General features: G+C 50.8%; 1 protein-coding gene across 2 annotated transcripts in view; it reads right to left on the bottom strand.

Moving 5' to 3' along the window:
* AFAP1 (actin filament associated protein 1) overlaps positions 1-15,294 on the bottom strand; it is a 148,774-nt gene that overhangs the window by 13,603 nt on the left and 119,877 nt on the right. Inside the window, exons 11-14 of one of the 2 annotated variants that reach the window (XM_043906093.1) lie at positions 14,312-14,457; positions 7,026-7,143; positions 3,764-4,030; positions 1,044-1,158 (exon numbers count right to left, since the gene is read on the bottom strand). In XM_043906093.1, coding sequence (XP_043762028.1) covers positions 1,044-1,158; positions 3,764-4,030; positions 7,026-7,143; positions 14,312-14,457 — 646 coding nt within the window. The remainder of the gene's footprint in view (positions 1-1,043; positions 1,159-3,763; positions 4,031-7,025; positions 7,144-14,311; positions 14,458-15,294) is intronic. The other variant, XM_043906092.1, reaches the window with a different exon arrangement.

The following is a 15,294-nucleotide window of genomic DNA, read 5'->3' as shown; positions in this document are numbered from 1 at the left end:
GGTGGTCGCGTCAGACGGAGCTCCTAACTCCCACCTTCCTCCCTGGGAAAGTTCCCCGACAGGCCCACACTCAGCGAGGACCTCCCGGGCCCGCTGAGAGCCTGCGCTGGGGCCCATCTGGAGCAGCTGTCTGCCTGCGGGACCCTCGGGGACAGCACCCCTGAGCGCCCACTGCCTGGTCTTCCAGCTGCAGCCCCTGCCTGAATGACTAGATGAAGAGCGATCCAACACAGCCGGGGCTGAAGCAGATACAAAGACACGCACTGACCGAGGCCCGGAGGCACGCGTCTGCGGGTCATGAAGGACGCTGGGCGCAGGCGGGCTCCTCAGCTCAGCCCGGCCCCTGCCGGGTCTGCAGCCTGGAAACCCGGTCCGCGCAGGGTTCGGGGAGACCTCGGGGAACCTCACCAACTCCCTGAGACTGCGTCTCCCCTCGCACAGTGGGGCGGGGTGGACACCGCCCCGATCCAGGGTGGGGGCCGGGGGGTGACGCGGCAGGAGAGAGCACGGGGGGGGTGGGGGGCGCAGGACTCCTTACAGACCCGGAGAGGCTCCCGCGCTCTGAGGGACACGCGATGCCCCAACTGTTAGGGCCAGAGGCCCCGGCTGACCCCGTCTGCGCCTCCCATACACAGAGGCTGAGCTCAGACAGCCTATGCGACTCAACCCAAGTGGCTGACTCAGAAGACCGGGGACACAGACGGAGGAGCCCGACCCACCGATCGGGGGTCAGCACCACCCCTGAACCCAGAACCGCCTCACGGGTAAACACGCGTGAGCAAGTCTGCAGCTGAACCGGCTCTGTCTGCTCGGGTATGCTGCAACCAAAGTGCCAGGTTGCCGTCTTGGCCATTCCGCAACCCAGCACGCAAGGAAGGATCCGGGTGTGAAAGGATCTCTCTCTCCAACTGCCCACCGCCCCCACCCCCATCCCCCACATGGCACGCTCCACCTCCCCAGGTGGGAAGGGAGACGGCCACGCGGCCCCAGCTCTGCACGCCGCACCCAAAGCCAGAACATGGGAGATGGAGGGATCAACTTACTCGAAGGCGTCCGCTTCACACCCGCCGCCGAGTCAGCCTTCTTCTGCTGCCCGCTCGGAGCCTTGCCTTTGCCCATAACGCCATTGGAGGCCACGGGGGGCTTCTTACCCTTCGACTGTGGAAATAAACATGTGGGAGAATGAAAAACAAGCAGACAAACACCTCTGTTTTTGTTTTTGTTTGCAGTCAACTGTTCAGTCTCTGACTCTTTCGAATGTAGCACAGACAGAAAAAAAGCACAGGTGTTTGGTAGACACCGGCCTGGCTTCCCAACACTGGACGGCTGTGAACTTCCCAGAGTGGCTGAGAAGGTTCTAGCACCGAGGTTCGGAGCCAACAGGGAACCCTAGGATGTCCTCAGTTGGGAGTGCGCCGAAGTTACCTATTTCTATCGGGAGGTGGCACAGACTGTGGGTTTCTGAGAGCACTGGGCCGAGGTTACCGACAGTCTGGGTGTCCAAGGACAGACAGCTTTTACTGCGGTGGGATGGTCTTCGGGGAAGTAGCAGACCGTGTGCACTGAAGTCTTCAGCTCCCAGGGCTTTATACTGACATCCTAACTGGGTGAAGAACTACCGTTTGATTTGCTCATGGGGTCTCAGGAAGGAAGCAGAAGCAGCTAGATATAGGAACAGTATGAACTGCATTTTAACTCACTGCAGGATTTCAGAATAATTCAGCGCATCCCCACTTCTTTGATGGCTGCAAGCCAACCCGGGCTGCATTTTGCACAAGTGATGTGTGTGCACCTTGGCTGGGTCATGAATCCAGCTAGACAGCCCAGGCTCCTCCATATACACTTTTCTTACTGCTGGGAGCCTGGGTTTGTGGGGGGTCGGGGTGGGGGGCTTCAAATTCCCACTCCATCATTTAGGAGGTGTTGAGCACTTCATTAATGCTTTCTGAGCCTGCATGCTCGTTTGAAAACATAAACACACTGATGTCACCCACAGGGCTCCTAAAAAGCTTAAATGACACAGTGCCCACATCTAGGGCGCACATACGGCAGGTGTGTGTTAAGTGTAGCGGGTCCCCACTAAATGGCCAAATGAGGACACAGAAACTGAAGGCAAGCGACCTGCAAACGTGCTTCCCACTTGAAAGTAACATGAACAAAAACGAAACACAAACGAACCACGTGTCAAGTGATTCCAAACTAACCAGGGGATACTCCAAATGGATATGACAGGATATTTTGTCCCATCTTTTTTACCAAAGTGAACTCCAATACCAATAAAAAGACAGGTCAATACCTTCACCTAGTAAGAGAAGCATGTGACCTGTGAGATGTTTTATGTAAGTGCTCATAAATAAGTATCAGGGGCTTCCCTGGTGGCTCAGCTGGTAAAGAATCCACCTGCAATGCGGGAGACCTGGGTTCGATCCCAGGTTTGGTTGGGAAGATCCCCTGGAGAAGGGAAAGGCTACCCACTCCAGCATTCTGGCCTGGAGAATTCCATGGACTGTACAGTCCATGGGGTCGCAAAGAGTCGGACACGGCTGAGTGACTTTCACATCACTTTCACTCATCAAAAAACTTTCTATGTAAGTACTTATGTTTGAAGATACACTGGTCTGGGTCCTCAGACTCACTGAATCACCATCTCCAGCTGTTTTTAGAAATAAGACACAAAAATCTTCCTACGTGACTTTGAGAAAAAGAGCAGGTTTGGAAGAACCACTATAAACTATCACTCTAAAATTCTAGGATCTTACTTGGCATTCATCATTTCCTCAAGATTACCCCAAAAACTGGAGGGAAAAGAAAATAATTTAAAATGTGGTCCTGTGCTTTATGTTTGTAGAGTATTCTTCCAGGTACCGCTTAGATCTTAGTTTAAATGCGTGCAAACACAAAATTAATATTTACACTGAAACGTCATGGTGTGCCACAAAGAAGAGGTGTGGGATGGACAATCACTCAATATCAAGATTACTGACCATTCAGTGATAATCCAAGAGCCGTATTATCCACTCCATTTTAGGGAGTATGCTCCTACACTCATGATGGGAGAATACTGTAATCCTTGGACTAATCCTGCTTAAAGGTCTGGAAGCAATGGCCAGTGGAGCCCACCCTTCCTCAGGTACATGCAATGAAAACACAGGAAAGGAACTCATAGCTCAGAGGTCTTCTGAAAACTTACCGCCCCATGCTCTTTAACACTTTGCCTTTAATCACCATAACTCACAAAATTCACTGGGGACCATCACAAGGATGGAGAGAGAGGTGGGCAGAGGCAGAAGACAAACAGAATGCAACCCTGGGCCAGTAGTTGTTGATTAGTCAGTAAGTTGTATCTGACTCTTTGTGACCCCATGGACTGTAGCCAGCCAGGCTCCTCTGTCCATGGGATTCTCCAGGCAAGAATACTTGGAGTGGGTTGCCATTTCCTTCTCCAGAGGGTCTTCCCGACCCAGGGATTGAACCCAGGTCTCCTGCATTGCAGGCAGATTCTTGACCTCTGAGTCACCAGGCAGCCCCCTGAACTAGTCGGGCTGGTATGTAACACGGTTACGCTCTGCGTTTCTTGTAACCCATCCCTGGGTGGCCGGACGCCGAGTGCATTTGCAGATCGTACTCTAGTTGAGGGGAAGACTGTGCTCTACCCCTGACGGGGCTCACTGCCCGCGAGCTGGTGGACACTTTTGTCGCCGCCAGGCCCTGCAGGAGAAGCGTGACAGAGATTCTAGAAGACGACAGAACAGGGGTGCTGTACCTGTGAGCTGAGCCCGAGAGACGCCCTCCCCACAGAAGAGGTGTTAGTGACAGACGGGGAGGAGGGCAGGCCGGAGGAGGCGGGGTGTTTGTAGTGGTTACAGGACAGCCTGTCAGGAGACGGCCTAGCAGCCTTCCTGTCAGCGGGAGGGTAGCGAGCAAAGATTTTCGGAGACGGCAAGTTATCGTACAGGACGGCGTTATCATAGAGCACCTCTTCTCCCAGGCCTCGGCCGCAGGGGGCGGGAACGTCGTCGTCGGGGCCCCACTGGAACACACACAGCGCGTCGTTAGTCGGCGCCCCGGCCGCAGGAAGCAGAGCACATTGAGCTGTTATTAGCAAGCACCCCAGAACACGTATGCACGCCCCACGCTGTTGTCAGTAACACACACACACACACACACACTAGGTGAACCGATTCCAAACAGCCTTTCTACCTTTGGGGTCTTAAGATATCTTTTTTTCTTAAATTGCTCCCAGGGTCATTGGCTAATGATATTTTTGTTTTGCTTTGTTTTATTTGTTAAAGTGGCGGGGGGCGGGGGGGGAACCCGACATGTCTTTAAAGAACCAGATTTTGGAAGTCCTCCTGACCCAGGAAGCAGAAACAAAGTAATTTAAGGAAAAGGATGCTGAACTGGGGTCCATCCAGAGATCAGGGGCCCCGGTTCTCCTGAGAAAACATGTTAACTTCTTGATCATAGACGTGTTAATACATTCTTCATTGCTTGAGCATTGCTGAGGGGGGACGTATCAATATTCACCTACACAACAGATTACCGGTGACAGGCGTTGGTTTCTGAAAAAAAATCCCCTGGTCAATAATGAGTTTAAGATCTCAGCAAAGCACTTTATCTTATTTCACAGTAAAACTGATGCACGATGCAGGGAATTCTGCCAGGAGTCTTAGAGAGGAGGGGAAACTAAGGCACGGGCTCAGGAGGAGCTGTATCAAGCAGAGCCGGAGTTGAGAGCCGTGCCCGTAACTACACGGCCCTCAGCGTCTGCACCTCAGGCTCCCCCAGGCCAGGAGGGGCTGGGTGCAGACCACCTGCTGACCCTTCCAAGCCTGCCATGTGGGCTTCGGGGGTGTGGGCTCTGTGGGTCACGTGACTGCCAGCATCACCCGTGTCCCACACTTGGTTAGGCCTGAAGAAAGCACAACGGCCAAAATCACAGGCTGTTACAAGAAAGAAGTTAAATCATCATAGAAAATAGGATGCTTCAAACTATAATTGATACAATGGCATTACTTCAGTGGAAAACCTTTATACAAAGGATTAAAATAGCTACAAGCCACTTTAGAACATGGACATTAAAGTATAAATTAAAACCCAAACTCACAACCATGGCCAGATTCTTTTAAGTTTTAAAGGTCTTTATAAATTGCTTTGCATTTTAAAAAAGAGAAAGAGAGAGAGAAAATATTAATTCATGTACTATACTTATTTTAGTCTATTTTTATATCCTGGCAGAGTTCCTTTCTGCCAGAATGCAATTACGGCCTTTTGTTATAAAAATAGAAAAGGCTTAAAATTTCACTGTAGGAATGTTTTTGTTCCGCTGCAGTCACTTCAGTGCGTCTATTTTTGTGTGCTGGGGACACATCTATAATCTAAAAATAACAGTACATGCAGTGGATGTGAGCGTTTCATAATGACAACCTAGCACATATTTGTCCCTGGTTATTAAGATGGTCTAGACGGGACCATCTTCTTCCTAAAATACCAAAGGATTAGGTCACATGGAAAACTTGGAAAACAAACTCCACAGCACCTGCAGGTTAAAAGTGCGTGTGCGCCTGTCAGAAGATCCTTTTCGAGATGCACTTTCATCTAGGCCTCAGGGAGAACGTGAAGGGAAAGAATTACTGAAGTTGAAACACTGCTAAAATGTCAGGGATTGTGGCTCAAAAGTATGAACTTTGTCAAGCTGAGGAGTGAAGGCTCCTCCAAAACAGAGGGCCGGGTCACGGAGCCCAGGAAGGGGAGCGACAGTCTGAAGAGAGGCCTGAACTCCAAGGAAGCCTCAACAAGCAAGGGAGTCAGAAGCCCTGCGTGCGGGACGCTCCAGCTGCATCCCTCACGCCGCCCGCCCAGCGACGCACACGCAGAAATGCCTCCTCGGTGCAGTCTGGAGCTGGCAGCGTCTCAGCTCTGGGCCAGTGGGAGCTGTGTGTGCCCTAAAAAAGCCCGTTCCTGGGGTACCTGAACCTGCGTGGCATTAACTGGACCGATGGGACAGGGGACCCAGACGGGCATCTGTGAAGGCCTGGCTTTCTTTACACCACTCTGCCCACCACGTGCCCTGGGAGAAACCCCTCTGGGGCGGCAAGGTTCACAAGGGGGCCTTTGGGCAGCGAGAGAGGGGCAGGGCTGCATGTTCTCAAAACAGCTGGGGCTGAGGCCAAAGGCTCAGAGGAGCAGAACGTCCCACGCGGATGAGGCGCGGTTGGGTCTATGATGGCAGGGGAGGCGCCCCCAAGACTAGAAAGTGGACCCCGAGAGCCGGGCCACCTGGGAAAGGGCCCAGGGCCTGGCCTGGAACCTGCTCCTGTGGGGGCCACCATGGGCTTTCCCTGAGCTCCTGGCTCCCGCTCTGCAGAGCGGGCAGCTATGGCCACAGCGCGCACCAGAGACCCTCCAGTCCTGGAGACCCCAGCTGAAGGTGGAGTAGGGATGGGGGGCAAGAGCGCAAATGGCCAGGCCTGATGGGTGGGACAGGACTTGTGTCCCGCCCACCCCAGGCCACCCCGGACTCAGGCCGGACTCCCTACTGCTGGGCTCTGCATCTGGGACAGGATCTCCAAGCCTGCCCGCACCCTGACACCCACGACCTAACACGGAGCCCCTTTCATCTCAGTCTGCACTCGAACATGGCCTTGCAGGCCAGGCCGGCAGGCCGGCTTCTCCTCCACCGACAGGAGTCCCAGCGACATGGAGTCCCAGCTACCCTGAGGAGGCGGGAAGGTGTCCGGAGCTGGCGTTTCGGTCATTACCCTGCGGCAATGTCTCCCTTCTGATGGAGATTTCCGACAGTGTTTGGTTAATGGCGTTGACGCGAATGACAAACTGGCTCCTGGTGCCGATGACCCTCGTGTGCACGCGGGGATTAAGGCGAACGGGGTGTCAAACACGAGAGAGGGCGGGTGTGGTTTTCATCCTGCCTCTCTCGTTTAGGCCGAAAGGAGGGGAAGTCACAGGGACCCACAGGCGCCTGCCTTCCAGCACAGCCGACCCCCAGCTCTGCCCGCCACACTCACCGAGCCGCTGATGCAGGGGACATCATCATAGTGAAGGGCCGTCCCGCTGGGGTGCGCATAGCCGTTGGAGGTGCTCCCCACATAGGGGTTAGTGGACAGAACACGCCGGTTCATGAAGCTGAAAGAGAGGAAGCGGGTTACCACCTCCGGTGGATCACCGAGCCTTCTGGGAGTGCCGACGGGTGCTTGGGCCCTGCCCGGGGCTGCGGGTGGAGAAACATCAGGACCTGGGCAGGATCGGGTGTTCCACAGCCATCAGGGCGGACCCTCACCTGCAGGAGGGGACGTCACCTGCTCCTGGGACTGCAGCACAGACCGGGATGATCCTGCCGGGGACTCAGAGAGCGGCCCTGCACATGCCTGGTGTGCCACAAACAACCCGGCGTTCAGCATTTACAGCAGGGGCTCAGCCTGCTGCTGCCAAAGAAGCTTGACTGGAACACCTTTATTTACCTGGACCCTTCACTGATAAACTGTCTGTACCTCCTTTTTTTCCACATGCCTTTTTCATGAGCCTGGTTATTCTGGAAGGCAGAGACCACCTGGCCTGCAAAACCGAAGTATCTCCTCTCAGGCTCTTCTCAGGGCAAGTTCATGGACCTTGTTCTATAAGCACCTTAGAACGTCCATCCCACAGCCTTTCTTGAGCTCTGGGTGTTTGTTCCCTCCCCTCCGCCCTCCACGCCCTGAACTTCCGGGAGCCTGAGGGCGGCCGCCCCCAGCCCTCGGGAGGCAGGGCGGGCCACATCACCCACACGACCTGCGAGGCCCCGAGCGCCGAGCCCACTCCCCGCACCCCCACCCCTCCTGCTCTGCACCCCAGGCTCCCAGCGGCTCTCTGCCTGCAGCTCTGAGACCCCTCCTTCCCGACCACCCCAAGTAAACAGCGTCCTCTTCCCCTCTGCTGTCCCCTGCTCTTTCCTGCCACTAATCACCCCCGACACGTGACACAGGGGCGTCCGCCTTCCCCACCGGAACCCCAGCTTCAGGAGGACACGGCCTCCGCCAGCTCCACCCGTCGTGTGCCGGGGTGACAGCCGGCCGGTAAGAGCTGCTCAACAAATACGACCCGCACGAATGCGGGAAGCAGGGAAGGAAGGAGCGTGTGAACGGTCTGCTCGTGGTCCAAGTGAAAAACCTCAAGGCCTGGGGAAGAATTACCCTAGGGATTTTCCAATTTCCCCAACTGGAAAAACTAGGATAGCCTGAAATTTAAAACCAAAAAAAATTTTTTTTTTCCAAATTTTGCTTTTTCTTGGGACCTTACATTTCTATGGTAACTAGATGAATTAAAAAAAAAAAAAAAAAAAACAGGGCAAATGAGCAAAACTGCGGGCAGGAAGTGGGAAGGGGAGACCTGCCTCTCAGACACTTGCGACAAAGCTGCCCTGGGATTCCTGGCTCCTGAGAGAATGAGAGGAAGGGGCAGTACGGGATCCGCCCTGGGGGTAAAGCTGCGTTCCCCACCCTCCCGGCCCGAGCTCGGGAAGGCTGCTCGGGTGCAGTGCTGCCCTCTGCTGGGAGAACACAGAACACAGAGCGAGTCCCACCCGGGACACACCGCTATCTCACACACTAACTCTTCTCCTGATACAAAAACGCATATGACTGCTCTGTACTTAAGATACTTTAACAGATATTTAGGAAAAGATGCCGGAGACATGGGTTCAAGCCCTGGGTCAGCAAGATCCCTTGGAGAAGGAAATGGCAACCCACTCCAGTATTCTGGAAATCCCATGGACATAGGAACCTGGCGGGTTACAGTCCATGGGGTCGCAAAAGAGGCGGACACGACTTGGGGACAAAATTACAACAATGTATAGGAAAAACAGAATACAAGAAAGACAGATTTGATGTGTTTTCAGACACATATTTAAGGTTTTCTGGTTTGAATACCCCATTTGGGGGTACTTTGGGGGTGAAGGTTTGGTGATGAGAGGCAGGCCATGGGATGACCACCCCAGCCCCACGGGTTGCCTGTGGCCCGATATGCACCAATGCCCGTGGGCACTGACACCAGGGCTGTCCCGTGCTCTGAGACAGACGCTCTGCCTGGTCTGGGTCCCCAGGTTCCAGCCCCTGCGTGGCCCCCTGAGCACAGATGCCAGGAGGGAGCGAGGACTGTGAGGGGGGTGGGGCAGAAGCTCACTCACTAGGAACAGACACCAGCAGGTCGCTCTGCACCACGGGACCTAACGGGAGGTCACAGACACTCAGGACGTCCTGTCCCAGCTGGAAGAGATCTCGGCCACCAGCCAGGCTGCCCGTCATCTCTTGGGGAGGGACCTGGGCCCCCCGGCTAGGTCTTTGGGATCCAAGACCAAATACGAGGTCCCTTGCCTTTTGGCCAGACACTCTTCCTACAGTTGGTTCTTAGCCCCATAGAAACACAGAAATGAGATAAGAGGCCACATGCCACTTGTTAAACCCAAAGCAGGAGATACAGAAATATATGTGCATGCTCAGTCACTTCCGTTGCGTCCAATTCTTTGTGACCCCATGGACTGTAGTCCGCCAGGTTCCTCTGTCCATGGGGATTCTGCAGGCAAGAATCCTGGAGGGTGTTGTCATGCCCTCCTCCAGGGATCTTCCTGACCCAGGGACTGAACCCGTGCCTCCTGCATTTGCAGGCAGGTTCTTTACCACTAGGGCCACCCAGGATACATAGGTATATGTAAAATGCACGTAACAGAACGTCGCCACCGTAACCACTTCCCAGGGCCCAGTCTGGGCACGTTCAGCTTGTGGCACAGCCCGACCACCACCCGTCTCCAGACGCATCCGCTTCTCACAGCGACGTAACACTTTCAAAGGTTCACCTGTGTTTCCAGGAACTGCAGTTTAGAGTAAGATCTCCTGGGGACTCAATGAGAGGGTGGCTGGAGGCGACACTTCCCGCCAGTCTGTCTGCCCCGCTCTGTGTCCACACTAATCTACAGCTTTCATCGTCACCAGCGCTGTCACAGCTTTCTACCCAGCATGACTTGAAAGGAGTTCCAGAAGAAACTTTCAGAACACCTGCCATGTAATATATCGTATATATCGGGTCTTATTTAAAAACAGGCCATGGGAAAGCATGCTTCGACTCTTTACCGTTACTAACACTCTTAAACAGACCGCTTTTTCTAGTAGACCTGAGACTCCTATTCTTTCTTCTGGCGTCCTCATCCCAAAATATATCATTGCCCTTCTCCTTCAGACATAATCAATGCACAGAAAATTCCCCTAATGACCTCGAAAAGATTGGCTAACTAGCTGCCAGTTACATAAAGGCAGAAATTAATCTTAGATTATTTATTACACTGGCAGGCTACCAGATTTTATATTTTGAACACTGTTTGCTTGTTAAATCTCTTCTCTCTTAATTGTTATAGAAGGTTTAACAGAAAACTAATAAATAAGAATAAACTTTATTGCTAAGTGACACCTCCAATAAAGATGTTAATGGTGCGGCAAAGATTCTCGTAGGTATAAACTTGTGCATATTTTTAATAAATCAATTTTCAAAATTGCAATCTATGTTCCTTTTTCGAAAATGTGACCTTCTCATATTTGGTTCAGATGAATATTCCACTCATCTGGGTCCTAGGGGAAATATTTTTAGTCAAGATTTCTCTTAAATGTTGTTACCAATTTGCTTATTATTGTTGAAGTTACACGTAGACATAGGAGAGGCTTTTAGAAACTAATAACGTCCAAATGGTACAGTCAACAACCATGAACTCCTTTCTTTTATGTCACTGTAGCTGTGAAGATTTTGCAAAACTGGACTTAAGGATGTTATGCTTCTTAAAAAGCTCCTTTAATGTGCTTTATTTACTATACAATTAGGAGACTCACTGTAGTTCACTTACACTTTCCTAATTAGACAGAATCCTCTTATGGGAAAAAATAACAAGAATGAACAGAACAGTGAGCACATGATCACTGTCACCCTGGTTTCCAAACAACAGAAGTGAGAGCGTACAGGTAGCCTGTACCTCAGAAACCCTCTAACGCTCCTGGAGGTGGTCCGGTAAAGCTGCATAGGACGGCCTCACTTTGTCAAGGCCATTTACCTTCGTTGGGTGGAACATGGTGGCTTGATTCCTAACATGTGCACGCTCAATCGCTCAGTCGTGTCCAATGCTTTGTGACCCCACAGACTGTAGCCAGCCAGGCTCCTCTCTCCATGGAATTCTCCAGGCAAGGATGCTGGAGTGGGTTGCCATTTCCTTCTCCAGAGGATCTCCCTGACCCAGAGATGGAACCCAGGTCTCCTGCATCGCAGGCAGATCCTTTACCAGGGGGCCACCAGGGAAGCCCGATTCCTGAACCAGGCCGACGTTATCTTTCCTCTGCTGGGTCCCCTGCAGCTGCTGCTGCTATGGCACTTCAGTCGTGTCCGACTCTGTGCGACCCCATAGACGGCAGCCCACCAGGCTCCTCTGTCCCCGGGATTCTCCAGGCAAGAATACTGGAGTGGGGTGCCATTGCCTTCTCCCTAGCCAAGCATTAAGTTAACGTTCATCCCACAACCCCATTCAGAACTGGTCCAGTCTCCCACAAATACCACTTGTGTGGAGAAGCTAGATGGTGGTGTTGATGTTAAACAGAACTAGCGCAAACATCTGAATTTATCTTTGAGTTTATCAAAGGATTTCAGAGTCTTCGAGGGCCCGGGTGGGCTTGTCAACAGTTGTTGGTATGTTCATCATCACTTGCTGATCATACAACTCCATCACCTGCTCTGTTTCAATCCGCCTCCCTCGAGCTCCAGTCCAGATTCTCCGAGGATGAGAGATAGAAGCGGGAATCCAGGGATCAGAGCTACAACAGCCCGAAGTTTCAGATATCACGTTACCTAAACTCTGTGTTCTACAAAAAGGAAGCTGGACACTGAGAGGTTAGGAAGGACACTCCCCAAACCTTTCCGTTTAGCACCTGCTGCAGCAGGACAGAACCCAGGTCCCTTCCTCCTGGCCCAGTGCGCCTTCCGTCATAACCTCACAGGCATTACTTTACGCAAAGGACCCAGCAAACTCCGGCCGGGCACGGCCACGTCCACTGGTTCCAGGACTGAGCTGTTGCTTTTGCCTGACCACGGAGAGCTGAGCATGGTGACAAAGGAGGGTGGTCGTGCTGGGGACACATGCTCTGCAAAGCTGAAAGTGCCCGCTGACTTGCCCTTCACAGGAAAGGGCACCCAACCCCTGCTCTGCACAGCGCACAGCATCAAACAGGAACCAGCTGTTTCCATTTCACAGGTGCCTTCCGGCCGACGAGAAGTCCTCCCGAGCTCTGAGTCTCTACATCCTGCAGAGTTACTGAAGACGCCGAAGAGCTTTGGTTTGTGTGGGTGTTCACTATCGAGGCTGACGGTACTTGCAACTGAAACTCAGGAATGTGTTCACCTTTATTCATTCAAAAACAACAGGAGTAAATCCACTGTATTTCAACATATTTTTATCAATGTTAATGATACCTTTTTAAAATTTTTAAAAAATGAGAAAAATGGTACTGTTTGATATGCTTGTAAATCTATTCCGTGTCTGGCTCAGTAGAAGACAATGGATTATCAAACTTGCTTCTGCGTTCAATCAGTTGTAATATGTTGTTTTGGTTGAAGTAGGTGAAGAAAATCCAGCCTCCTACAGATATTTAGTTGGAAAAGTGAGGTGTATTTTAACAGCTTTTCCAGGTCATGGAAGATAACTCTTTGATACCACACCAAAACTCAATGAGTGGTAATTTCTTTCTTTTTTTTTTTTTTTAGTGGTAATTTCTTAATGATTAGTTGCCATGTAGAATCTGAAACTGTATCAATGAACTTGCTTGCACGCTTTGACATGAATACCCATTCATTTATATTGCTTGTGGGAGGGATCTTTTACCTGTGCATGACTGATGCAGACCTTCCAAATGCACACACTTCATTACACAATGTCAAAACTCAGACTTAACATCACCACCACCGATGTTCTCACAAAAGTCTGAGTACCAGGAAGACATCGGCTCGGAGTGGAAGATAGAACACTCCTAGAATTCTCAATTCTCAGTGAAAGTTCAACTCCATCGCAGGCAACGAACACTGCCAGCCATCTTCCTCGAGATGAGAGGCTCGCTCAGTTCATTTTTGAAAAAGTGTCTGCAAATGCCTACGTCTGAATAACGACAGTTCATCTGTGAATTGTTCTTTCCAGTAAAAATGAAAAAAAAAAAAACAACGGTGGTGGGATGGGGAGGAGCTAGTTGAGTTAGTAACTCAGTCACATAAGAGCATTTCCTCAAGATAACACGACAGTTTAGTCAATAAAGAGCTTTGAGTGTCCTACCCGCTACGTCTCATAAATGTCAAAAAGACGTGGACTCAAGAGAGTTAATAAAAAAGATCCACCATCTGGCCCTTCACAGAATAAGGAACAATTTCAATGCTTGACCATGGATGTCTCAAGTGAACCTAGCACCCTCTTTTGCTACAAAGGCTTGGTGGTGACCGTGGACACAGCACTGTGTTAAGCGACCACTTAAGATGGTACTAAGGGACCTGCCAATTTACCCCCGTCCCTGGTTCCTTCTGCATCACTGATGCAAATGCAAAGAACAACAATAATTTCTTAGCGCCATTATGGGAACAGTTTTGACCTTTGGGACTGCCTAAAAAGAGTTTTGAATACCCACAGGGGTCTGTGGACCATACCTTGAGAATTGCTGCATTAATTATCCTGACCATGATTATGTGAAAGAAATACTCATTGTTTAAATGTTTTTATACATAACAGCCCTTAAAAAAAAAAAAGATCATATTGAAGTTTTAAAAGGATATGATTGATGGCTTTGAAAATGCAGTCCTCACTTATACAATAAGGAGAATTATTTCTGCTTTATAAAACTGTTTCCCTAAGACAGGGGTCAGCAGACTACAGTCCAGGGTCAGATATGGCCCACTGCCTGTGTGTGCAAATAAAGTTTTATTGGCACACAGCCATGTCCACTCATTTATGTGTGTGACCGTGGTGGCAGAGCTGAGCAGTTTTAACAGGGAACATTTGGTCTGCAAAGCCAAAAATATTACTGTCATGCCTTTTGCACAAAAAGCTTGCCAACCCCTGTTCTAATACAAAACACAGATGGTTGAAATGACAAATATTTCACCAGAATCTGCACTGACACAAAAACGGAGAGTCTTTAGTAAGTTTTTCTTTTCTTCCCCCCTTAAGGCTATACACTTACATAAAAGGGAAGAAATTACGGAAAAAATGAAGTCGTTTAACTTCAGTGCCGTTCCTCACGGCGGAGGATCTTACCAGAAGGTTTGCTTGGCCGTCTGGATGACGTTCGCCGACATCTCCACGTCTATGTAGTCATAGTGCAGGGCCCCGGGGTCTGTCGAGGACCCCGTCTCGGCCAGCAAAATCCCAATCCATCTGCCCATGTCTTCAGAAGAAGACGCCTGGTGAGGGGAAGAGGCGGAAAGAGCATGTTAAGTAAGTAACAGTACCGTTTTCACATTTTCATAGACGTGTCAGTAGAGAGACACCACGACAGGAAAGGCCCGGTAACACGGGCATGTGCAGATGTAGACGACAAGGATGCAGTCACTGCCTGCGTCACGGGGTCAACACCGCGTTCACGCTAAGCCTTACTGCCAAAGCTGCACAATGACCATGCCCCAGGAAGGAAAAACCAGAGGTGCTAAACGCCTCCCAGTTATTCCGGGGAAAGGCACTAGGGTGTAAGACGTGGAAGCTAATGGGATTATTTAAATCTCAGCCACAGGAGACTGTTTAGAAAGCCTCCTTACTTAGGCAAATAAAATCTGGGCAGCAGGAGGAGCCCCTCCAACCACAGGTGCCTAACCTGGACAGCGTGTCAGGTCTCGGCCACTGTGGGCACCAATTTTGCTGACCAGGAGCCCTTGTTGTGGTCTCTGACGTGGGCCTGCAATAGCAATTTTATCACCCTGACTAGACGGTACAGTAAATCAACCACTCCCGTTTTCATAGTGGTTGTGTGGATACAGTTGTCGTATTGACAAGCATTGGGCTGCTTTGTGCATGCTATCTTTTTAGGAAGTTTCAAATGCTCCCCAAGTGTCATCTGCCCGATTTACAAGTCTGACATAGATCTTTAAGATTCAGTGCATTAAAATTCTAAGCTGTCCCTGTTATGTGATTCAGAAGGTCGATTACATTACTCATAATAGCATTTCAAATGCCTAAATACTTTCGGTATTCAAATATGTGACTAATGTTTAAAGTTTATGGAAAACAGAGCTTTGAGGTACCTG

This window comes from Cervus elaphus, chromosome 6 (genome assembly GCF_910594005.1).
Source record: "Cervus elaphus chromosome 6, mCerEla1.1, whole genome shotgun sequence".
Lineage (NCBI taxonomy): Eukaryota > Metazoa > Chordata > Mammalia > Artiodactyla > Cervidae > Cervus > Cervus elaphus.
Note: the sequence above shows the minus strand (reverse complement) of the source record. Positions and strands in the feature narration are given on the sequence as shown.